The 25830-nt window shown below is 42.5% G+C and overlaps 1 protein-coding gene across 1 annotated transcript in view; it reads right to left on the bottom strand.

The window, feature by feature from the left end:
* Nucleotides 1-6291: 6291 nt before the first annotated feature.
* The window catches only part of Arhgap20 (Rho GTPase activating protein 20), an 82303-nt gene continuing 62764 nt past the window's right edge, over nt 6292-25830 (bottom strand). Inside the window, exons 9-15 of the mRNA XM_052188346.1 lie at nt 25060-25248; nt 19328-19506; nt 18124-18285; nt 14888-14997; nt 12435-12624; nt 11258-11369; nt 6292-9979 (exon numbers count right to left, since the gene is read on the bottom strand). Coding sequence (XP_052044306.1) covers nt 8163-9979; nt 11258-11369; nt 12435-12624; nt 14888-14997; nt 18124-18285; nt 19328-19506; nt 25060-25248 — 2759 coding nt within the window. The 3' untranslated portion in view covers nt 6292-8162. The remainder of the gene's footprint in view (nt 9980-11257; nt 11370-12434; nt 12625-14887; nt 14998-18123; nt 18286-19327; nt 19507-25059; nt 25249-25830) is intronic.

Here is a 25830-nt window from a genome sequence, read left to right on the forward strand (position 1 = left end):
GTCTAGGGTTGCCTCCCTTTGAGATTTCTTTATTGTTTCTACTTCCATTTTTAGATTCTGGATTTTTTTTTCCAATTCCTTCACCAGTTCAGTTGTGTTTTCCTGTACTTCTTTAAGGGATTTTAGTGTTTCCTCTTTAAGGGCTTCTACCTATTTACCTGTGTTCTCCTTTATTTCTTTAAGAGTTATTTATGTGTTTAAAGTCCTCTATCAGCATCATGAGATGTGATTTTACATCCAAATCTTGCTTTTCTGGCATGTTGGGTTATCCAGGAATTGCTGTGGTGGGAGAACTGGGGTCCGATGATGCCACATAGCCTTGGTTTCTATTGGTAGGGTTCTTATGTTTGCCTTTCACCATCTGCTTATCTCTGGTGTTAGTTGGTCTTGCTGCCTCTGGCTGGATCTTGTCTGTCCTGTGGGTCTGTAAGCCTGTGTCAGCACTCCTGGGAGACCAGATCTCTCTGGGAGGAATTTGGGTATGGAGATCAGTGGCATAGTGTCACCTCCGGAATGCAGACAGATACTGTAAGAATCGTGTCCCAGCTGCTCCACTTTTCCTGTGCCCTGTACACGCCTGGTAAGTCCTGCTTTGGATAGTTATTGGAGAGAAAGTGACTTTCTCACCTCTGAGTCCCAGGGTGAGAGCACTCCTGGGAGAACAGCTTTCTCCTGGTGGGACCTATGTACAGCAGGCTGTGAAACAGCCTTGTGTCTCAGGTGCAGATGCCGACTGGGTTATGTCACTTTCAACATCACCTGTGATATTTGATTTTGTTAGTTGTGTCTATTGAGATTCCACATGAAGTTCAGGATATTTGTTTTGGAAGAACATGATTAGATCTTAGAGGACTATGTTGAATCTAAAGACGTCTTTCAGTAATAGTTAAGATATAGATTCTGTCAAGCTACAAATATGGCAAGTCTCCCTATTGTCTAGTTTTGACTTCTGTGTCTTCAAGTTTTAATTTCTCTAGTCTTTCACCTTGATGGTTCATTTATCCCTGCAGTTTTTTTTAACTCCAATTTTTTCTTTCTTTCTCTTTTTTTAAATTTATTTTTTAATTTATTTTTATTTTTTAAATTTTCTATATTTTTTGTTTACATTACAAATGATTTTCCCTTTCCTGGTTCTCCCCTCTCCGTAAGTCCCATAAGCTCTCTTCTCTCCACCCGTTCTCCAGTCAACCCCTTCCTCTTTCTCTGTCCTGGTGCTCCCCTACAATGCTGCATCAAGCCTTTCCAGGACCATCCCTGGAGTTTTAAGCTATTATGTTTGGAGCATTTTCCAGCATGTCCATTACTGTTATATAGGAAAACGAATGGCTTTTATGTTGATTTTTCAGAGTTCTGGTGCAGTCCTTGGGTTATTTGATGTACAATTTGGCTTCTCTTTTTCTATTAGTATTTCCTTCATTTCCTCCTCTTGTCTTTCTGCAGTAGCTAAGTGTCTTAAGTATTTTATGGAATGAGTAGAGAGAGTGGGAACTCCTGTCTCTCCCCAGATTTAGAGGAAATATTTTGTCTCCTATGTTGGATCAAGCTTTCTTTTGAACACAATTTATGTTTCTTTTGTTACTAGTTTCTGCAGGTGTTTTATCATGAAGGAAAGTTGAACTTTTGTCAAATGTCTTTTTCTGCATCTGTTAAGACAGAAATCATGTGATTGTATCTTAAATCTTAAAATATCAAATTACATTTGAGTGCGTTGGGTGAGCTTTGTGTTTAGGGACTAAATGAACTTAGTTATGATGTATGTGACATTCTTAACATTCTTGACTTTGATTTGCAAGTATTTTATTGAAAAAATGTTATATTTATGTTCACAGAGATTTGCCTGTATTTTTCTTATCTAGTTTTGTTATTATAGTAATATTGCTGTTGAATGAATTTGGTTGCATTTCTCCCTTTCAACTTCAAAAAGTATTGGTTTTAGCTCCGCCTTAAGTCTGATAGAATATAGTATTGAATCTGTTCAGTCTTGTGCTTTTTTCTTTTCTTTGCAGGGTGATTGATGTCCCAATGTCATTACAGATGTTTAAACACACACAAATTTATTTAATTTTAGAGATATTTATGTGCTCTGCTGAGAAAATGTAATTCACAGCAGATCTGTTAAATTCAATTCAACTGGCATAGTGTAGCTCTGAAGGTTTTTTTTTTTTTTTTTTTTTTTAGTTTGGAAGACTTATCTAAAGAGAAGAGTATTTAAGCTACCCACTATCACTGCATTATGACCAACCTGGCCTTTATGCCTTGTGGTGTTTGCTCTATGAAAAAGGAAGGTGTAACACTGAGTGCAGAAATTCAGTCTTCTGAATGAATTCTTATCCTTAAGGGATATTAATCTTTCTTCTTAGCTTGGGTTTTATTGCTCTGAAGAAACACTATGACCAAGGCACCTCTTACAAAGGAAAACATTTAACTGGGTGGGGCTGGCTTACAGTTTTAGAAGTTTAGTCCATCATCATTATGGCAAGAAGCATGGCAGCGTGCAGGCAGAAATGATGCTGGAGGAGCTGTGAGGTCTACATCTTGATCCAAAGTAGGGAGACTGTATTCTCCAGGCAGTCAGGAGGAGAGACTCTTCTACACTGCATGGAGTCTGAGCGTAAGAGCCCTCAAGCCTGCCTACACAGCGACATACTTTCTCCAACAAGGCCACATCTCCTAATAGTGCCACTCTCCGTGGACTAAGTATATTCAAACCACCACAGAGTTGTTTCAGTTTGAAGTCTCAGATTTGAGAATAGTTATTCAAGTTTGTTTGGTTTCCCATTTGCTTGATCATTTGATTTCCATGTTTGGACTCCTCCCTTCCCCCCGACACATAAGGTCTTTAATTCTTTGAGAGGCAAGGTAGCTGGTGTGCTTCTGATTCCAGCCAATATACACCCTTTAAATGATGAATTGAGACTATTTGCATTTAATGCCATTATTGAGTTTGCTATTTCTATTTACTGTTTTTGTTTCATTTTTTGTAGGAGTAAGTATGGATTAGGGATTTTCTGGTCTACTCTGTTGGACTTGTATTATTTTATATCTCTTCTTTGCTCATTTCTCTCATGAAATATTACTTTTTTGTATTCTGGTGGATGAAACCTTTGTGTATGGTTTCTTGTAAGTCTTTTCTTTGGTGCTGGCTTGAACCAAGTTGCCTTACTTTGTATTTATCTAGAGATGTTCTTATTTCTCTAGAAATTTTAGATGTTTTTGCTGGGTATGCCAATGGATGTTGGGTAAACCAATACTTCTAGGGTTCAAAATAGATCCTCACATGCTTTTGATTTTATCATTGAAAACAGATATCAGTTTCATAGTAAACATGAGTAAGTTTTCTCCTTATGGCACTAAACATTCTTTTCGTGATAGTTTTGTCATGTTGACTACGGTTATGTCTAGATGGGATTCTAAATGCTTATGCTTGACTGTCCATTCTGTCCAGGTTTGAGGAATTTTCTGCTATAGTCTCTTTGAATAAATTGTTTTATCCTATTTCAAGGCAAGGTTACCAGGAAGGAGACTGCTCCCATCTCAGCACACTAGTGTAGTCTGAGGCATGGGTGAGAGTAGTGTTCCTCAAGTGACCTTAGGGTATCTGTGCAGAATCTCACTTCAGACTTACCACAATCGTCTCCATCTCTGCAGCTCATTCTATTGACTTCCTGCACACACTGCATTTACACAGCCTTACACTCATCTCTGCAGCCTGGATGATGCTCTTCTGGTTGCTGTTCTAACCTGTGTCTGGGAGCAGGTCTCTCTCTCTCTCTCTCTCTCTCTCTCTCTCTCTCTCTCTCTCTGGAGAAAAGCCCATTAAGACTGATCTTTTTTTTTTCTTAACTTTTTCTAATAGACAAGACTTAATTTTTTTCAGTCCTGACTCTTCTTGTACATTGATCTCCTGAAGATGGTTTCTACTTGATGATCTTACCTGAAGTCTTGATTATTGAAATTTTTGTGATCCTGTTTCTTGAGTTAACTCACCTAGGGCCTGCCTGTCCCAATTGATGTGTCATTCCAATATGAATGGCCTTAGCATTTGGATATTTTGATGTTGTAGGCTCAGTCATTTCATTTTGGGGGTAAACAGAAAATATTTCCTTTACACTTGAAAATTCTAGGCAGCAATAATCCAGTTCCCATAATCTGGCAGGAAGAATTAAGTCTTCATGGTACCCATTTTCTTTTCTCTTAGCAACAGACTATTTCAGAAGGATTTATCTAATTTATTCAGTTCTTATACAAAAGACTGCAAAGATAATTTCTAAATTGAAGTTAGTGCAATCTAAAGCCCAGATAAAGCAAGTAGTTTTAAAAATGTTAATGTCCACAAGCCTGCATTTTATATTGCTATGCTAGGTAAAAATCAAAACACTACTTTTACTTTGACGAATGAAAATACTGAAAGACACTTGAGAAGGCATCTAAAAAAATGTTTATGTGTCCTGATGTTATCTAATAGGCACACATAGAACAATATTCTAATCTAATAGTATTAACAATATGTGTGTGGGGGGGGGTGGGGTAGGGGAGGTAAACACATTTTAAAACCAAAGTTTGCAAATTATACCTTAGAGTCTTCTTCCAGTTCTGCCAGAACAATTCACACTGTACAAAGATGAAACTCAAGGTGTTTACTGTATTTAAAAAGGAAAGCAAGGAGTTATGCAACATGAAGATAGCTCAGAGATAGAGCAACTTTCAGGGCAGGCAGCTGAGACCTCAAGGAGATGTCTTTCTTTCATAGGAAACTTTGCTTTTGAGAAGACCTCATTAACCAAAATGAAAGAAACTGAAGCAAACGCTTTACCCAAATTTATTATTCACAGTATAAAATTTACTGGGAGTAATTAAACAAAAAAGAAGCTTGTTCTTGGGTTGACAAATTAAAACCTTCTGATTCAGTGTTATGACCTGCTAAGTAGACTATAAAGAAGATAGTTAACACATTATATCGAGTCCTCATTAAAAGTAAATTTGTTTCTCTAAAATTTGGATAGAATTTAGTGTGTGTGTGAGTGTGTATGTGTGTGTGTGTGTGTGTGTTTATACATTGTAGAAATACAACTAGTAACATTTGTGAAAGTGGCTTTGTCCTTTCCACCTAGCAAATCTAGTGTTTCTAGGTTCTGAATCCCTTTGAAACAGTGGGTAAATTTATATAGACACTGCTTGATAAACCTCAAGAAGTCGGCGATACAGTAGTCATGGGAAACTGTCATACATCACAGATTACCTCAGAGAACAGATATCCTGGTATGTGTATAAAGTCAACTTGGTTCTTTCTTCAGAATGGCCTAAATGAAAGAAAATCTTATACACACCATCAAAATGAGCTGTTTTTTTCTTTTGGCACATGGACAAACTAGTCTGCATCACTCCAGGAATACAATGGAAAAACACAATTTCTGACAAAAGGGGACCTGTTAGGTATAAAACATGACTTGTTTGATAAATGAGATTTAAAAATATAAAAAGGAAAAACAATTTCACTCCTTTTTCCCCTAGAAAAACTATGAGTAAAAACTTAAGGCCACAACTCATTATGTATGAAATGGTCAACTCAAAGGGGGGGCTCAGGCTTGCTGAGGAAAAGGACTCTCGGCAGTCAGTATTTCTCTGTGGGACTGTTAGCTGCAGGGTGGCATTTTATTTGACAGCATGGACTTTGTACATGTCCATTTTCAGTGCCTTGAAAACCAAACAATTTAAAAGTTAGCAGCAGTTTCTGCAAGGTACAAAAATACACATTTGTTACATAACACGGTAATAAAATTTGTCAAGATATATTATACAAACTCATTGCATTTGAGATAAAGAATCAGTGTAATATATTATAGATTGATGGAGTCTAATAAAATGACATGTCTGTCTTCATATAATACTTTACAGCAATATTAACAGACTATTCACATTAAGTATCCTGGGAGCATCTAAGGAAACAGAGTCAGAGTGGTTGGTGGAGAACTTTACCTGCTATTTTCTTCTATACTTCAAACTGGGTGGATGATTTTCTACTGGCCATTATGAAAGGGGGAGGGCATGGGGGAGTGGGGGAAGAAAAGCCAGGACACTTTAGTTTGTTTAGGAGACATTTCTTACACAGAGAGACTCTAAGCCATAAGATCTTCATTCACATCTTTCAGTTTTGACAGTAGTATGCCCTAAAGGGAAGGGTTGACCTGCCAACTTTATATACTAATACCACAAAAGACACATATGGATATGCAGGATATGTAGATATGTAGGAGTCTTCATATGGTAGTGCTTGGTTACGTCTGGTTGAGATTGCCAACTGTCATGAAGGAGCTCTTTGGACACAGAGGTTGAAAGTTAATTATGATTAGGGCAAACAGGGCCATGCCCGAGAGGTAGGTGGCACTTCAATATTTACTACTGAAGATAAGTCCTTATCCTATAACCGACAATGTCATGTTTAGGAAAAGGGGACATCTGTCACAGGTTTCCTTGCGAATGATAGGAATAATAATTTGGGATAAGCGAATTTTTGAGTGGAATTTAAAAAAAAAACAAAAAACCAGGGATTCAAGAGATCACATAGACTAGGACCTTCTAATAGGTGAGTATCTCAAATGAAGGAAGATGTGCATCTACCTTAGGGTGTATCCTTCCATTTCATTCTGGCCGGGGAAGGAGACATACTGATATAGCCTTGAAGGTAGAGAGAGTACAAAGGTCTATGATGAACTGAAGGGGTCTAAACTTTCATATTTATAAACTACAAATCATTTGGAAAAAGTGGAGAACTTCACCAAGAAAATCGAAAGGCAGTGGCCATCAGAGACAGCCCAACAGCAACTTCATCGGGTGTTCTACTCAATAATCTCTCACCGTCTGCCAATCTGTAATCAATAACAATCTGTAGAATGAAAGAATAATTAACTGCTGTCCCTTGTCTCCTCTTGGCTGACTGTAATCTAACAAGCAGGGCCGCAGTGAAACATTTCCACAGAGACACCATATTGATAATACTTCTGGTGGAAAACCAAGATGGGAATGCTGTTGCAGGAAACTGCCCTTTTTCAAAATGAGAAAAGTGTGACTTGCAGAGAGAAGTTTCACACAGTAAGTGGCCACTAAGTCTAAGCCAGCGGCCATTTTCTGTGATAACCTGGGTATTACAGGACCCAGCTTCCTGATCTGGATACATCTCTGCACACATTTGCTTACTAACAGCATCATAGCACAAGCACATGGATGGATGTTGGTACCAACTCCAGCATCCCTTGTTTCTCTGAAGTCTTGCCTCTGAGACTAGTCAGCCAGAGAAAATGGACCTTGAGATTAATCTAATTCTTGTGGCTATTCTTCTGCACTATGAGAGTGCATGCTGTCAGCAGGTTCCTTTATGTAGGCATACATTACACTACTGGAACACAGGTTTGCTGCATAGGGACTGTGGGTAGGACACTAAAATGGGCAAACCCTTCCTTCCTTGTGTCTCCATTTCAGAAAGGTGTATGTGAATGCACTCAACCCTAACAGGAAAACAACAACAAAACACCAACCGAGCTGTCCAATTACAGGCCGTGCTGTCCTGGCACCCATGGCTCTTTACCCACTAGTTTTCTCTACTCTGTATTTATCAACGAGCTGGTCCCTAAAATGACCCAGTGAAGACACGTGACTAAGAACAGCCACAGAAATGGCCACTGACTTGGCTTTAGGGACAGGTTTTCCATGATTTCCTTAGTGAACGCACATGCTTTTCTGAGCGGCTCCGTGGCCCCTCTTCTTGCCTCCTTACTTTTTCCATGACGCAAAGATGGCTTCTCTCTGCCACTTGCATCTATGTGTCACTGATGCTGCATTTAAGGTACTCTGGTCCTCTCAAGACACCTGAACTCTCAGACTGCTCCTATGAGCAGGCATCTTCTACAGAGGACACCTCCTCCACCCTTCTGTCAGTGTCTGAAAATCTCATCAAAGTTTTGCCACGTAATCTCAACAAAGAAACTGCTGTATTAGCAATGATTGTCCTTGTGCTACCTACCCCCAGGTAGAACATATAAATAGGGTTATCTAATCACTGTCTGTGTTTTTATTGGCCCAGTTCCTGTTCTTAAAGACATTGGATTATTTTGATGTCAGATGCTTATTGTAGGTAAGGGTCTTTGGTTAAATGTCTGCCCCCGTCATCACAAACAGTCGGTCGTAGCTTCTGCACCTGGGTTGGCCGTATCCTCCGCAGTCTCCAGACTTGAAGAGGCTCCTTCCCGAGGGTCCTCACAAGGGCACTGCCCTCCAGTCTCTTCTCCCTCCTGCAACTTCCTACAAGGCTTGAGCCTGCTTTCCACCAGGCGGAATGGAGAGCTGGCGTGTTGTCCTGAGTCCTGACAGGAACTGAACCCACAGACTGTCTGTCCAGGTCCTTCCTCTACCTGGAGGTGTATGTCAGCCTGACTCTCTGGTAGAGAGTCAGCCTCTGGGGTACCTGAAGCACACGGAGGTAACTCCAGAGGTTCTTTTAGGGAACAGACTTTCCTGTCTTCTGGTCTGACTGCTTTTGTTTTCTTTTTGAGGGACCAGTTTTTTAAAGTGACCAAACCACTTCTCAACCATGCACTGGGGTGAAGAGTTACAGAATGCATTTGTGCCGGCTGCTCTGTGCTACCCTTTCTTAAATAAGCTAGGTGGCTGCTGGACTGTCCCGAGGAGGGACCAGGCATTCCAGAAATGAGGCTGGGACTGTCAAAGTCTGAAGAAAGCTCTTCCTGTTTTCTCGGAGCCTGAAAAGTGCAATCTATTGGAGAGGAAGTTTCAGTGGGGGTAAACACGGAGTGTTCAGAGATCTGAGAGAAAGCGCTGTCCTGGGAGCTTACGGAGGAGCCCGACGGGGACGTGCCTGGTGAGGATAAGCTTGAATAGCTAGCCCTCGGGCAAAGGTTTAGTCTTGGGGGCAAAACCTTCTCAGTGCTTTGGTGTGTGCCGCTGCTCTTGCCAACCTCAATGCCCATGACCAAACTCTGATTAATGAGCTTTTGCCCCTCGATTTGCAAAGACTTATGCCTTTTGAGATAATCCTCTTCCCCATGCAAGAGGCCAGTCTCACAGCCAGTTTTAGTTTGTTTCTTTGAATAGATCCCCCTGAGATAGGATAGCTTGTAGTTCTGGTCATCTATGCTGGGTTCGGAACAGCGCCGATGATGTACCCTTGAGCTCTTCTGGGAGTCTGCTATGTGTGGTGGGGAGAACCTGCATGTGTCTGCGTCGAACGGTTGCTTCCTGGAACGATCCTGGGAGGACATGTGGCTGTAAGGTGCCACAGAAATGGCCACCGGCTTGGACTTAGTAAAAGGTGTCACTTGGTTTCCTTCATGACCAGACAAGCTTTTCTTCTTAATGTTTTCATTAGTTGTGTTTCCCTTGCTGACGTCAGTGCCTGTCACTGAACTCTGTTTAAAATACATCTTGTCACCTTTCTTCTGAGGCTGGGTCTGCTTCAGGTAATCTTCATCCTTTCTAGAGAGTACAGCATCACAGCTGGACTTGCGTAGCTTTTTCTGGTAAAACTCCCGGAGATAGGAAAGCTTTGTGTCTAGATAGTCAATGCTGGGTTCTGAGGAACGCCGGTGCCGCCGCAGGACTTTTGGGGCATCTGCTGTAGCTGCAGACAGGCAGCTGGGTGTCCCTGGGCCAGCTGGGGCCCTAGCACGCTCCCCCAGAGAAGCCTTCCTGTAGGCTACGAAAACATTCAGGGGTTTGGGCTCCAGAGGTTGTTTTATTTGAATATGTTCATCTTTAGACTGATCTAAGTCAAAGTTGCTCAGGGTTAAAAGGCCTTCTACCTCAGGCTGTTCAAGATCATAGTCACTGAGGGTTAAGACAGAGTCCATGCTCCTGCTACCCTGGCCCAGTTTTTTGACCAGGTCACTGCAGGGCGCATCAGCATCCTCATTGAGCTCGTTTTCCAAGCTGTCATAGGAGGAGTCGTTCATTTGGAAGCAAGACATATCTGTGGGCAGAAATTAAATCACGGTTAACATTTTTTTTTTTTTTTTTGTTTTTTGAGACAGGGTTTCTCTGTATAGTCCTGGATGTCCTGGAACTCACTCTTTAGACCAGGCTAGCCTTGAACTCAGAAATCCGTCTGCCTCTGCCTCCCAAGTGCTGGGATTACAGGTGTGCGCCACCACCGCCTGGCTCATGGTTAATATTCTTACAGATCCAGCCTGTGCAGCCTTTAAGGCAAGCCACGTTGCTTCTCTGCCATCTTAATGACTAAAGTTCTTACCCCAGAGAAGGAGAGAAGCTTTAAAAGAGTTTTAAAAGTTTGCATGTGGAGGGAGATGGCAACACACGTAGGCCAATGCATGCAGGAGGAAGTCAGAGGACCATTTGCTAAAATTGGCTCTTTCCTTCTACCATGTCGGTTCTTAGCAACAAGGAACTAAACTCAGGTTGTCTGTTATATCTGATTGTAGGCAGGGTTAGCACCTTCCCCTAGTGAGCCACCTCATCCGCCTGAGTCTTTTCACCCTCCTAAATGTTAGAGCCCCAGACAGAAATCTTCTAGATTCATCTTGATTTCTAGTGGATTATTTTTAGGGTTTCTCAAAGCAATGGATATGTTGTAAAATGAAGAAAGAATGGAAAATAAGTGAACTAGCACCAAGCCAACCTGGGTTCTGAGTAAGAGTCTGTCTTCTAGCATGGGCGTGCTGCATACAGTTATACAAGATACATGCCAGTCTCCTTAAAACCTTCCATAAAGCTCTTTAAAGTTAGGTTATTGCTTTGCTTGGCTCTTATGATTAGTGTAAAGATTAAACATTATTTATATTTCATATATGAAATACTGATGCATGCTGGCACAGAATTATGAACTGAAGGCAGCATAGTAGTAAGCAGAAGTAAGGAAGTTAGATTATGCAGGTAGTATGTCTATGAATTCAGAATCCTCCCCCACCCCGACCTCAAAGATGCTAGATGTTTCAAACTGGGTCACAGCCCACTACAATTCTGAGGTCAGAGTCCACTAGGAGTTGGGGGGATAAGAAGTCTCCCAAAGCAAGACTTCCCTATTTCAGTTTGATTTCAGTTTCAGTAAAAGTTCTAATGAAGAGTTTCTGGTTATTTAAAACAAGGGTTCAAATCTTTCATGTACAACTTGTAGGCTGAGGCCTAATTGCATGTACATCTTAGGCCTTCTGAGGAAGGAAGGAAAGTTCACAGGCTCTGGGACAACCAGCCTCATTGTCTTCACAGACAAATACCCAGTTCTTCACAGTACCTGGGGTGTGTTCTCTGTTGCTTCTCTCAGAAAGCTCCCCCAAGAGAGAAGTGATTTCTTCTCCAAATACCTTACAGCAGTTTTCAATCAGAAATTGTATAAGAAGAGAAACCTGTGCCGGATGGAGAGAATTCGAGCGTTATTATCCACAGAACCCATTTATTACGTCACACTTCATATATACATCCTCATCCTAACCACAAAATAGAATAGGGAAAAGTATACAAAGAGATACAAAAGCCCCACTGCCAACTGCTAATACTATAGACAGGAGTCTGGGGACAGAATTGTATCTGGGTCAGCAGATGACACTTGTCTCTGGCACTGGGGTAACACTAATGATTTCTATCACTAGCACTGCCTTTTAGACCAGGGCAATTCCAAGCATTCTCCATGGGGTGTTTTGGGTGCAGAAACATACTCTGTTATTCAGGTTTATCAAGTATCAGCAATAAGGTCCCACACAGGACTTATTGTGTAAAGGGCAGGTTGCTGTAATTTTGGAATAAGTCTCCTCTGGGGGTCCAGAAGGAAGGGAGAGATAGGAATAGAGCAAGGAAACCCGGGCAATCGCTCACTGTTCCTACTTCACGCTCTATGGGGCTTATGAGGAGAGGTTAGTTTATGTCGGCTGTGTGACGCCACTGAGGTGGATGAGAACTAGCCAATGGTTTCTCTCCCTCAGTGGCTTGAGAAATGGTGAGAATGAAGTGAACTGGTGCCTCAGATCAACAGCCAGGAACATGAGTGGGACCTCACTCTTCTACTGTATCACTGGAAAAGGAATCACTGTAAGGAACTTGTATCTGGCAGGACTGTGTATCTGGCAGATGTTGGCACTGAGAATTGAACTCAGGCTTGTCTGAACTCAAAGGCCTTCTTTTTTTTTTTTTTTTTTTTTTTTTTTTAAAAAATGCTTTCTTAGCACTTGTTCAGCCTCCTGAGAAAGAAAATCTAAGTAACAACTGATCTTTTCTTTTTTTTTTTTTTTTCTTCTCCCTCTGTTTGATATCAACTCGCCATAGTCTACCAGGACAGAATGGTCAATACACCCACAGAAGAAGAAGTAGTCTACTTTAGCCACTTGAGAAACTGTGTTTAAGAACACCGTGAATTTCAAATGTATCAAGATGGGGAGTTGAGGGCTTGGGACATAAAAATGAAGAGACGTCATTACCTTTTTTGTAAACTCATTTTCTAGCTCTGGACTGGAGGAAGCAGGAGGCCAAAGAACGCTTGGAGCGATACACACTGCTAAGTTAAACGCAGTCATCTGGTTAGACAAGGAATGCTGTTCAATGTTGTGTAACACCCCAAACAGATACCTTAGGAAAACAACATTGGCTCTGGGAAGCTGACCTAATAGCCTGAAGACAGAAAAATGCAGGACGTTTTATTAAGAAACTTGTAAAGACAGGCAGCTTTCACTTCACCTGCATGGGAAACCATGCAAACCAAACAGGCAAATCAGGAGCACAAGGGTTACAGCTGGTGGGCAGCGTGCAGAGTAAGGGGCATGACACAGAAGCACCGGCAGGTATTTTTCCACATCTCTGGTTGTCTTTGTAACTCAACGACAATGTAGGAAAAATGCATAGAGCCTGTTATTACTTCCAAGGAAAGAAGTCTGATGTGTGTGTGTGTGTGTGTGTGTGTGTGCGCGCGCGTGTGTGTGTGTGTGTGTGTGTGTGTGTGTGTGTGTGTGTGTTTTAAACTCAGGCAACTCCTGTGGCATTTTGTAATATTCCCAAGCATACCCACAAAAGGCATCCTTGCAAGATTAAAGTACGCCTTTACTCTGAGCGGCCAGGCAGGAGTGCTCTTTCTTGATGAGAACCCAGGCCTCAGCCATGAAGGACTTCCAGGTTTGGTCTGAGAGCTGGGCTCTCTTCCCATCCAGGTTCCAAAGGCAATTGTGCCCCAGCTCTGTCTTCTCTGGCACCCATTCTCATGTCAGTCAAGCTTGTATTCTATTTCCCTTGTGTTTTCCCACTGTTCTCATTTATGGAAGTGATAGAATCTTAAATGATCGCTCACTAAAAATCATGTTTACTATCACCCAGAACACACACACACACACACACACACACCCTCCCCTCTTTCTCTCTGTGTCAATTTTTCTACAAGAACCTACAATTTTAGGAAAGAAGGTACTCTGACACCTGTTGCACAAATAGCAGAATCCCTTCTTTCAGTACAGTAGGCTGCTGAGAGGGACTCAGATCAAAGACCCTGAAAACAACCAAAAGAAGATTTTGGTGTTTTTGCTAAAAATAAAACTAGCATGTGCTCTCGGGTCTTCTGTAAGGGTGTGAGGCTGCGTCTATACTGAGCAACTGACGGCAGCACACCCAGTACTTGCTATAGGAATACATTCTGTCTGAGAAGACAGCTGACTGGTCAGCGTCCTCAGCCTACGAGAAGAGCCAATTCTGTATCTATCTGTGAATTCCCATCAGCACGTCTGACCCAGTTACTGAAAGCTGGGGTTTCTGCAACCTGTTGTTGAGTGGATTGTATGGAACATCTTACTAGTACTGTTATAAATTAACATATGCAAATTAAATAAACAAAAGCTTTTGCTTAAGTGTCATGATTTCACATTAAAACTAAACAAGTGGTATTTGAGATCCATTTTTATACTGTGCACTAATGCACACTACATATTCTCTTACAAATGTAAGAAATACTCAGGAACATGAAGTGATGAGCTCTATGAGGAATCTCACTGGACGGCTTTAAATACTGCAGGTTCTTTACTGTTTTTTGCCTTACACTGTAGGCAAGGCTGACATTACACTTGGTAGTAATGCTCCTGCATCAGTCTCCTGAGTGCTGGGATGACAGGTACAGGCCCACACTTGGGCCGGGCACTGCATTCTTTACTATGAGCCTGAGACTCTGCAAACCTCCTTGACTCTCAGGGGCTTAGCTGCCTTCCTCGGGCATCCTCATCAAGCTCAACCAATACTGTTTATAGCAATGTTTGTCTACTGTAATCCACATCTACTTGACATTTCTGCTCTACCAGGCTTCCTGGAGAGAGACTGTATGGCTCCAGTCACCAAATGAATACACACACACACACACACACACACACACACATACACACACACACACAGAGAGAGAGAGAGAGAGAGAGAGAGAGAGAGAGAGAGAGAGAGAGAGAGTGAGTTATCTAGTGGGGTAGATCCTTCCCCTACAGGAAGACCCAGCATCCAATGGGCCAATGAATTTTAGCTCTTATCAGATACAGATAAGTAGAGGTAAAGGGTATACAATGTAATTCATGTTAAAATAAGATTGGAGAGCAAAGGCTTGGGGTGTGGCTCAGTGGCAAAGTGCTTGCCTGACACACACAAGGTCCCTGGTTTGATCCCCAGTATGGAGAAAGAGGATAAGGAAATGAAAAACTACTTTAGGTGCCATTGCTGGCAAGGCTGGTCGCCTGAGTTCAATCCCTAGAACCTGCTACATGGTGGAAGGAGAGAAGTGACTTCTGTAAGTTGTGAACACACACACACACACACACACACACACACACTGTAATTTTTAAAATCAGAAACACAACTAATATTTTAAGAGAAAAGCTTAAGCATTTTAACATATATTTCATACTTAAATCATTACCTTTGAATTGTATTTATTTTTTCTTCATCATTTCCTTGATCCATTACACAAACCCAGTGATCGTACAGATCTGATGAAAAGATACTTTCTGGGATATTTCTCAGAAAATCCTAAATGAAGGAAAAAATAAGCCCCAAATATATGAACCATTCTTATGCAAATTATGTGTTTAAAAACAAAAACGCCCTGTCAACTCTCCACTGAGTTGTGTGAATTGAAGCCCATGAGTTGACATTTTTCTGAGGACTGATGGGGATAATCAATTCTGGACTGCTGTTGAAAAAATTTAAAAAAGGCCCCCTATTCTGCTGAAGCTTCTGGCCTGTAGACATTTTGGCAAGCTAACATGGCCTGGCTGTCTGCCACCTCAAATCCTTCCTCCTCCTTTCTTTGAAATAGCAAATTCAAGGCAATGTACCAAGTTATCTATGAAGCTTGTGAGGTGGCCGTCATTCATCCCGCCCCTCCATGTGCTCTGATTCACAAGTGCTATGTGCTGTCGGATGCATTTGGGAGCTAGAAATGAGTCAAGCAAGTGGCTGTGCCCTTGCATTATTTTCTAGTGTTGGTGCACAATGAGATGAAGGTACTTGGCTTATTCTTGTATTCCCCATGAAAAGAAGGTGCATATGTATCCAAGGGAAGAAAACCTGTACCATCTGGGTTCTGGAAACAAGGTGGGGCTAGCACCATGTGCCTCACATATAGTAACTGTGCATATCCATGCTATCTTTTCTGCTGAGACCACTAGTAGAGATGGCTGTAGGAAACCCAGGCTATGACATAACCGGGACCTAATCACAGTTGATTGCTGTTTTGGAGTCTTTGCTTACAAAAAAAGCTTTTAAAAATTGAACTGAAGTTGGTCCTCATTTTAGAGCAGTGGGCACTGGTTCTTGGCCACCTGTCTGTGTCACTTTTGGAACAGCACTAACCAAGGCCAAGTTCGCAGTCTGATCCCAACCCAGTCAGTATTAGACAGGGAGAACTCTATTAGGGACGTGGCTGGCTACCTTCTCTCGTGCCTGTTTATGCCACAGAGACGGGTAAAAGGCTGAAATTAGGCATTTTAAAGTTGTGATCACTCTCCCTGCAGCTAATAAAAGCCACCAGGCTTCTCTGTCACAGAAAGCTGTGACAATGTATTAAGGTTGGAAAACTAGCTAATTCTGCAGAATTCTTACTTCTTATGGGTTTCATTGGGGCAGGGACCAGCCCTTGCCCCCTTGGCATATATGGCAATATAAAGTGTAGGTGGGCACAGGAGAGGCAATTACTGAACTGTTACGAAGTATCACATGGACAGCTGATAGAGGAACAGGGAGACCTGCCAACCATAACCAGATGTTAAAATAATTAAAAGCCTCTGCAGCTGTGCTGCCTACCTTTTTCTCCTCTTCTTCATTTTTTTTTTGTGGGGGGAGGGGAGGTTAAGAAAGGTTGGCTGCTTCTACCTTCCTCTGACTTTGTTATTCAATCAGAAATGCACCTAGATATTTTGTGGCTTGGATAAACCCTCACAGAAGCTGCCTCTGGTGTTCGTCATTCCGGATCAGGTGCCACCGCAGTGCACCACTTTACCAGGCAGAGTTGCCAGGGGTGATGTCTGTTATTTCAAAAGCAGGTTAGTGATAACTTGTCCTGTCAGTGCACTCTCCCACAGCTGGGACCATGGGTTATGAAATGTAACCACCCCAGCTGAGGAGGTGGGAGCCCACTCTGAATCACAATTGACTCTCAGTGCTCAATGTAATTCTTCCTTCCACATCAGAGCCCAAGCGGACAGGACTTTCTGGGTCATGTGAGATGAGTCTCTGGACTGATGAGCTTCCCCAGAGGGAGGGAGGAAGGGCCAGAGTCAGACTGTCCTAAGCAATTTCTGTCAAGTCACAGTTTGGAGAGCTAAAGTTGTACTGAAGCAAAACTAGGTAAGTTAAAAATGAAAGATGTATCTAAATGACATCAGGCCATTTTCTAAAGAAAGCTATGTGCAGAGAAAAGGAAATGAAGGCTCCGGCTTTGTCTTTCTCCCTAAAAGCAAATGAAATAGATGGGAATAAAAAAAAAATACAATTACACAGTGATCAGACTTCAGTTATATGGAAACCATTTAGCCAGAGTCTTCAATCATTTGGGTACTTTTTTCCCCCTTTGCTTGCTTGGACACAGTGAATGCTTCTTTGGAACAGCCTCCATAATTTAGCAGAGTTTTAAGAAGTGGGACTGTGAAGTAGAAAGCAAGGGGATGTTTCTACAACCCAGACTGTGCTTGCCTAAATTAAGGAGAGTGAGAACCTCTGAGACGCCTCTATGAGATGAAGCAGAGTGTTTGTATTTGACATAGCTACCTGGTAGCTTACCGTGTATCTGTATGGAATATCCTACAATGAAGAGTAATTAAAACCTGCACAAGAGATTGGAGGGCCCTGGTTCATTCTCTGGAGTGATATTTGTCTCTGTCAAAGCCGCAGCAGAGCTTAGACACAGCCCATCAAGAAACGCATGGGTTCTTACACGTCATGGTGTCAATTCTATCTGCAGCTGGCCAACCCCTGGGGCAGGAGAAGACAAGCCCTGTCCACCATATTTTCTTTAGCTTCATGTCCTCAGATGAGACTGGGGCCTTGTCTACCCCTGGTTCTGTGCAACACAAACCTTTTGGGAAATGGCAATCTGGGGCAAGTCTGCAGAGAAAAGTCAAAAGCTCTGCTCACTTCTTGTTTCTTTTCCAAAATCATAGTACATTTCTAAGAACGTGATGAAGAGATGATGTTCGAACTCTCTAACTGTGGCAGAAGGCCCAGCCATCTCCGCTCTCCCACTTAGAACAGAGCGCATGAGTAGTTACAGGTAACACAGGAGTTTAGGTGGCAGCTGCGACTTATCATCGTATTATGGCAAACACAAAACTCACATTCGGGTTTGAAAACTTTGCGAGGAACTCGGGATAGTAGGACGTTTGTTGCAGTAAAATGCCCCCTGTGTGTTCTGATGGTGATACCGAGTTTAACTCAAGTTTGCTTTTGTGTCTGAGGTGGTAAGAGTGGCGCTGAGCTATTGTCACATTAGTGGCGTGGCCTTCCAAGTCCAAGGTTGCTCTGTGAAATGTTTGTTTGTTTGTTTGAAAAAAATATTGATTCTAAATCTATGATGGTTCTTTGCACACAGAAATAACTGGAATGGATTTTGCATCTGGAGCTAAAGGCTGGGGCCCACAGTGGGTAAGCTTTCCGTACCTTCAACACAGATGCTATCACAAAGACGGATTCACAGTCAAGGTGGACTTCAATTCCAGAATTCAGTTTCTCCTTTAGCTCTCTGCAGGATTTCATGTTGGCCGACTGCCTGAAGATGCCTTTTGTGAGGGGGCCTTTTTGGTTAAGAAAGGAAAGCATATCCTGTGAGGAAGCAAAGGAAATAAACTAAAGTGGTGCTTTACACGCGCCAGCACGGGGGCAGGTCAGAAGGCCAGGGTACGTGCATTGGAGGACTGGAGCTGGACTCACGGCTAGAAAGATTCAAATGACATTTTCAGAACATGGAATAGTTACCGTCAGAGGCCATGGAGGTGTAGGACCTGGTCCAAGAAAAGGTACGATCACTAAATTTATCGCATAACCTGATGAATATAGTTAATAGGAGTGTATGCTTCAAATGTTCAGAGCATAGAGTTTAAGTGTCCTCCAATTTTGCTTTCTATCTGCATGCCCTCTGCATCCAGGATAGAAGACAGTGGTGTACGGAAGACAGGCAATCCATAAGATCTGGAACCCTGATTTCCTGTGCAATCTGATTTAGGGTCTGCATTTTACTTTTAAATTCATAAAGCAAGGGTGATGATGGTAAGTACCCTTGAACTTTACTGTGGAGGATAAACAAGATAATAAAGCATCTGCCACAGTGCCTGGCATTTATGGATGTATGTGAGAGTGAGGTCCCAGACAGCAGTTGGGATAAACTGCTTGGGGGATACTGGACAAGGGACAAATCTGGCTTAGCAGTGGCTATTTTATCTATCAGAGACAGTATGAACTCACCAGTTATTTTATGTCCTATTCTGTGTACATCTAAACACCATAGAATATATCATGATGCTTAAATATGTGAGGTAGAAATAAACCAGTTTTTAAAGGCTTAAAATGCAATCTGACGAGGCTTTCAGAACAGCTGAACTGAAGACTGGATCTGGGGACTGTCTGATGATATAGCACACTAGTTTCTTTGAATGGGTCGACTGGATTGTCCCTTCTCACTCTATTTCCCAGAAAATTCTGTTTATAATGAAATTTGACTTTTTAGGTTTTGAAGTAAGGATAGAGCTTCTTAGCCAAGGCCAGGGGTTGTTTATAATATTTCCATTTTGGGGACAGATTTACCCTAAAGCATGTCCCCTTCACTAACTGCCTTTCCTGGTGGCTTATAGACCCAAATGACACTCACCAAGATAGGCTTTGGCAGATTGTCGTTCTCACAAATATCTGGCAAAGAAACTCCAAAGAGCTGTCCTGGCATAGGGGATGTTGGCGACATGGGCAGGTTGTCCAGGTGTGTGCTAGAACCCCGCCAAAAAGCCCAGTTGATGATAGAGCGCCTCCTTTTAAATGTCTTCTGGCCGGAATCTAAGAAGTGAGAGCAGGAGGGAGACTTGTGATTCATTTGGACAGGAAACAATCTGAGGTAGTTGGCTGTACCAAATGCTAATTTCAAAGAATCCCTTGTGTCAATCACCTTGTTATAAATTAACTCAACAAAGCTCTTCCTTCAGAATAATCTACTCGAGCCAAATTGTGGGATGTTAAATGAATGAGCATCATTTTACTAAACAGCACCTTGGCTGTGACCCACCGCCCATACTCCCTGCGGTCCTGTAAGCAGGGACATACAGGAAGTGTGACGTTCTCTTCATGGTGGAGTCACAAGCCTGTTTAAACTCCAAGTTCCCACATCTTCCCGTTTCCTTAACTTTAAATAGAACAAGACGCTGTCTGTCTGTCAAAAGGCCTAGTTGGAAGGATTCCTAGGCTAATTTTGTAAAGTATTTGCCCAGGGGCACGGCTGTGGGGTCTCTGTTAAAGCCACCATGATACCAGGCTCTCCTGGCAGAGGACATTTCTTCGTACCCGCTTTCCATGGGTGTGACAGCTGTCGGTAAGTGTGCGGCCAGGAAAGATCCAAATACAGCGCTTCCTTCCTGCTGGGACCTAACTTTCAATCCAAACAGAATGAAGCAGGAAAGGGAGCCAATCCTGCCTTAAACCCAGGAAAGAATCTGCCCACCAAGTCATGCAAATATCTGTAGAGAATGAATGTGAATGCCAACTTATCTGTCTGGTTTGTACATCTTAACCTATTTTTACAAAACTGTCATATTTGGTCTTAGCTTTCACACATGTAAGAAGGTTCTATCACTGAGTTACCTACCCAGCCATCCTATGAGCATAGAGGGAGGATAAAGTCAAAATTGAGTCATGTACCAAAATATTTTTAGTGACAGTCATGCTGTTTGTTGTGCATAAAATTAGTGTGAGATGTCAGGTTCCCTGGGGTTGAGGAAAAACTGATTGATGATGATAATGATGATGATGATGATGACGATTGCAGCATTTCAGTGCATACTTCTTTCTTTTTATTTTATGTGTATAACTATACTGTAGCTGTCTTCATACACACCAGAAGAGGGCATCACATCCCATTATAGAAGGTTATGAGCCACCATGTGGTTGCTGGGAATTGAACTCAGGACCTCTGAAAGAGTACTCAATGCTCTAACCACGGAGCCATCTCACCAGCCCTACTTCTTTCTAAATGCCAAAGGCTGATGCCAAAAGATGCAATCGCCAATACTACTACTACTACTACTACTACTACTTAATAATCATAATAACCAAAGCCACGAAGTAAATACACAGTAAACTAAGGGTAAATTTAGCCTTCCTAGATTCTTTCCATGTTTACATGACAAAACTTAGTACTGAAACTTCATGGTTAAAGAATAACAGTTGTTAACCAAGAAGCTTTAACTTGAAGTTTTCTTCTGGGCACACAACTAAGTATTTTCCCCTAGAGTAGCACATCCGTGTGGGGAACAGTATATTGACAGGGTGCGAAGGGATATCTGTGTCCTACTAACTTCTGTGAAGTTTAGTTCACTTTCAGTCTAGCCCTGGGCCTGCATCTGTGCAGGTGTGGGAAAGCGGTGTGCAGATGTGGTTCAGACCACACCCAGACTGCACTTCCCACAGAACTGCTCACCCAGGGTCTCCCTGGAGATGCAAGGAAGCCATTTGTTCTTTGTTTACTCGTGCTGTGTCTCACACTGAGCAAACGCTTTGGGATGTGTGTTCTCACGGTCTAGGTGAGCAGTTCTGGTTAGAACACACAGGTAAGAGCCACAGTAGGGGTAATGATCTGCTTGAAGGGACAAATGTCTGCTAGGAGTGACTTTTAGGTACTGAGTGTGAATAATTTTAAATTTTATATCTGGAAATTTCCAGTACAGTGGATAGGGCTCATTGGAGATGACTCGCCCTGAGGGCAAAATTCTGCAATCTTTTTTTCTAGATCTAGAGGAACGTTTATTTAATCTTTAATATCTTCAACTGTGTTTTAACTTTAGTGTTTGGTTCATTATTCCTTTAAGACTAAAATTTAAAGGTTCTTTCATAATATTAACTTAATCCAAAAAGCTTAAAATTCATGAGTTTTCATAATTTACGTGTTTAAAGCCAGTTTTAACCAACCCCTAGTCCTTTTGGGTGGCAGGGACAACATAATTTCATGAATATAGTCGAGGCTAGACCTCAATTCTTTCCTTATATTTTTTTTTAAAAAGATTTATTTTTATGTGCATTGGTGTTTTGCCTGCATGTATGTCTGTGTGTGGGTGTCAGATCTCCTGGAACTGGCATACAGTTGTGAGCTGTCATGTGGGTACGGGGAATTGAACTTGGGTCCTCTGGAAGAGCAGCCAGTGCTTTTAACACCTGAGCCATTTCCCCAGCCCCTAGACTTCAATTCTTATCATTTTTACCTCAGTTTCCTGAGGAGATATTTTTCTTAACTAGAGGAGGCCTCTCTCAAAGATGTAGATAAAGAGTTTTTGTGACTAATTATGGCTTATTTTAGCCGGGTAGCATAAAATATTTCTTCCTTGACAAATCAGATATTATTTTCTATATGACAGACCATGGTAAACTGGGACTAGGCAATTCATAAAGTTGAGTTTGGTGGATCTAAGAGATATATCATGTGCACTTGGCAAATTCAGGCAAATTCTCTACACTTACAATATATGCTGAAACTTTCTAGGTCAGGCTGCTAAGCTGATACAGATGTGATAGAAGGTGGCGAGAGAGAACGAAGATGGAGTAGTACTTTATTTGCTTGACACGGTGTCTTACTCTATAGTCCAGGCTTGCCTCAGACCTGTAGCAATCCTGCCTTACCCTCTAGAGTTTCTTTTTAAATTCTGATTTATACCAGTGATGAACTGAACCCCATGGAAACAGAGCAGCAGGGGCAGGCAGAGCACCGACCGTGCTCCCACCAAGTGTGTGTGTGTGTGTGGGGGGGGTCTGTTTCACAAGGAGAATTCAGCTTATCAGGCACACACAGTAGGGCAGCAGGCAAGAAGTTTAATTTCCACTGTTCTGTGCTTCACAATACCACAGGTAGTACGAGGAAGCTCACCTATCAGTTGAGTTAAAGATTCAATAAAATGCTAAGTTCTAGGTAAAAATTGCTTGATAACGGGAACATCATCACACAGAGACCAATAATTTTATTTGTCCAATAGACCTCTAGATTGCTTTACTGTAACATTCTTTTGTTTGCTTTGTTTTTCAAGACAGGTTGCTGTGTATAGTCCTAGCTATCCTAGAACTTGCTCTGTAGACCAGGCTAGCCTCAAGCTCAGAGATACACTTGCCTCTGCCTCCTGAGTGCTGAATTAGAGGCATGTGCCACCACTACCCAGCTTTACTGTAACATTGTTAACTTGTAATTCTCCTGCCTCAGAATCCAGAGTGCTGGGATTACAGATGTGTACCACCACACCTGGCTCTAATCTAAAATTGTGAGAGATAAGATATAAAACTATTACAGTAAAGCCATTCTGAAAACAATTTGGAACAATTAAAGAATTCTAAGTGCACCCTAATTCCAGCAGAATAGTATTCTTTCTTTTCTCTTCTCTCTCTTCTCTCTCTCTCTTTCTCTCCCTCCCTTCCCTTACTCCCTTTCTTCCCTCAAAATAACCCAAAGATGTGCCCCAGCAGCCTTGGAACCCCAAACTCAGTGTACCATTATGGGAGAGAAAATGAGTTCTGGTACAAATTGAAGTACATCTGCACAGCTGATGTCTTCTCTGCTTGCAGTGAGGTGTAGCATCTAGGGCCAGGTCATCAGCAGTGGCAGGGTTGACTTGTGTGGAGGTATGCATAAAACAAATCAAGTCCAGCCAGTATGAATGTCTATTTGGCATTGGTCATTAGTGACAACGCCAAGCTGCCTTTCTGCTGTGGGGTTTCTTTAAAGGTCTCAGCAGTCATCTAGAGATGGGACTGTCCTAGCAGTCATCTAGAGATGGGATTGTCCTAGCAGTCAGCTAGAGATGGGACTGTCCTAGCAGTCATCTAGAGATGGGATTGTCCTAGCAGTCATCTAGAGATGGGACTGTCCTAGCAGTCATCTAGAGATGGGATTGTCCTAGCAGTCATCTAGAGATGGGACTGTCCTAGCAGTCATCTAGAGATGGGATTGTCCTAGCAGTCATCTAGAGATGGGACTGTCCTAGCACATAGTGAAGTGGATAGGAGGAAAGAGAGCTCAAGTCATCTGCAAGAGAGATTGTGGAAACTGAACGATTCGGGTCATGTATGGCTACAGAGGCAGGCAAACACAAGCCGGGGATGTAGTGAGAACACGGTAGACTTGGTAGGTGACAGAAAGGAATACAGAGCAGAACCGGGAGGCGAGATGAGGAAATACGGGCTTACGCATAGGAGAAGCGAAAGGAGCAAAAGCTGTTGCAACAACAGAACAGCTACACACTTTTTTCATTTAGCCCAATCAAACATCAGAACTCAATGGGATGAAAACTGAATTTTTTAATCACTTAAAGCAGGAAAACCTTTTTATATAACGAGTATTCATTATTATGTCCCTCTAAGTGTGGATAACTGGACACACATTTTTCTTAAAGCAGGGTCATCCAGCAATGTGGTTAGCAATGGAGAAAATGAAAAGGCGCACTTTCTCAAATTCTATGGTAATGGTAGCCCAGATGAAGTGCCTCATCAGGTGTCCAGCTAATGCCAGTAATCTGTTTCATGGAGGGAGGGATGGAGGGAGGGAGGGGGGAGAGGTGGCCTCTGCTCTCTAAGGCCCACACACTCCCTTTGAATCTTACGCCTGGAGTTTGTCTGTCTGCAGAAGGCAATGTCAGTACTCGCTGGATCAGCTGACCAAGGCAGACTTACAAGGACAGTATCAACTTCTTATCACCCTTAGACTTTTTGGTATCAATTTTCTCTTGTTTCTTTATACAGTCTTGCTTCAGACTGAGCTCTTTAGTGCAAGCTTGGGTCAGGGCAAACTATAATGCCCTTCTGTTGAACATCACAGCTGCCATAATACAGCCTTTATTGTGGGGTAGCAGTGAGGCAGCTTCGCTCACAGGGACTTCATGGTGGATTAGTAGGCGAAGGAGAGACCTCAGCAGAAATCATATTAGTCTTCACACAGTTATCAGGACCAGGATCCCTCCCGGTCAGGGCATGGCGGTCTTCAGACATCCACCATGGACAGGCTCCCTTTATAACATGATCATTTAGGGGAACACACAGTGGAGTGTATTACAGTACAAAGAGGGCATTGAAGCACCTGCAGCATCGCCCAAGTCTTCGACTCCGCAGCGGGCATAAGGTTAAAGGGGGAAGGCTGGCGAGGGAAGAAGGGACAGATTATGGCCTCTTGTTCTGAGTGTAAGTCAGTAATGCCTGCGGCTAGTTTACAGAACCATCTTCCAAGATTCCATTTTCTTCTCTTGAAAATTCCTATTTGCAAGTTCATCTGGGTGGAAGCTGGGTCTTTGCCTTTGTATTAAACTTGTGTTTGGGAATGCAAGCTTTTGCTGAAAGAGGGGGTTCTGTGAAGGAGGGGAAGGAACTCACCGCTCAGTTGCTGGGCGGTGGCCAGGCGGGTAGGCTTCAGGATGAACTGGCACTGCATCTCCCGGGGCAGCTGCTCCATGAGGAAAGGCTCCTGGAGCTGAGACGGGCTGGCGGAGTCTTTTGATCCCTGTGTCAGAAGGGCAGTGTCTCGGAGATGGCTCATTTTAATTCCATAAGGATACTCATGTCCTACAACAAGAAAATCCAAATGCAGACTACTTCAGGCTGAATGAGTACCACTGGCAGGTGCTGCAAACTGGAGCACACTGTGATTTACACCTGGGGCATCTGGGATAAAGCATCCTTTTGTTCAGTGAGCGATTCATCTGCTCAGTAGGCAGCCCAGGCCTCTGCATATCGCAGGTGGCTCTACCAAATCAGAGAGGTTGTCTCACAGCAGATGAAGGGTGAGAGGAGGAAAAAAAAATCTTCAAAAGAATCCTTAGAATGACTGTAGACACCAGTTTGTGGGTTGCATAATTGACCTTTTCTAGGTTTGCATCAAGAATATTTAAGAGGGTCTAAAAATAAGGACAAAGAAGCCTGCTTGGTAAAGATTACTACTATCTAGCAACTGAGCAGTGAGCCCTCATGCCCCGTAGAGCCTTCTTCAACCAAAGTTTGCATTCCCGAATATAAACTTAGAACATAGGTGTGGTGGCTCATGCCTGCAATCTCAACCCTTGGGAAACTGAAACAGAAGTATCGCTGTGAGTTTGAGATCAGCCTGGGGGCCGGCCGTACTGAAAGTGAGATGGACCTAAGCTACAG

The sequence above is a fragment of the Apodemus sylvaticus genome, chromosome 7 (genome assembly GCF_947179515.1).
Source record: "Apodemus sylvaticus chromosome 7, mApoSyl1.1, whole genome shotgun sequence".
Classification (NCBI taxonomy): domain Eukaryota; kingdom Metazoa; phylum Chordata; class Mammalia; order Rodentia; family Muridae; genus Apodemus; species Apodemus sylvaticus.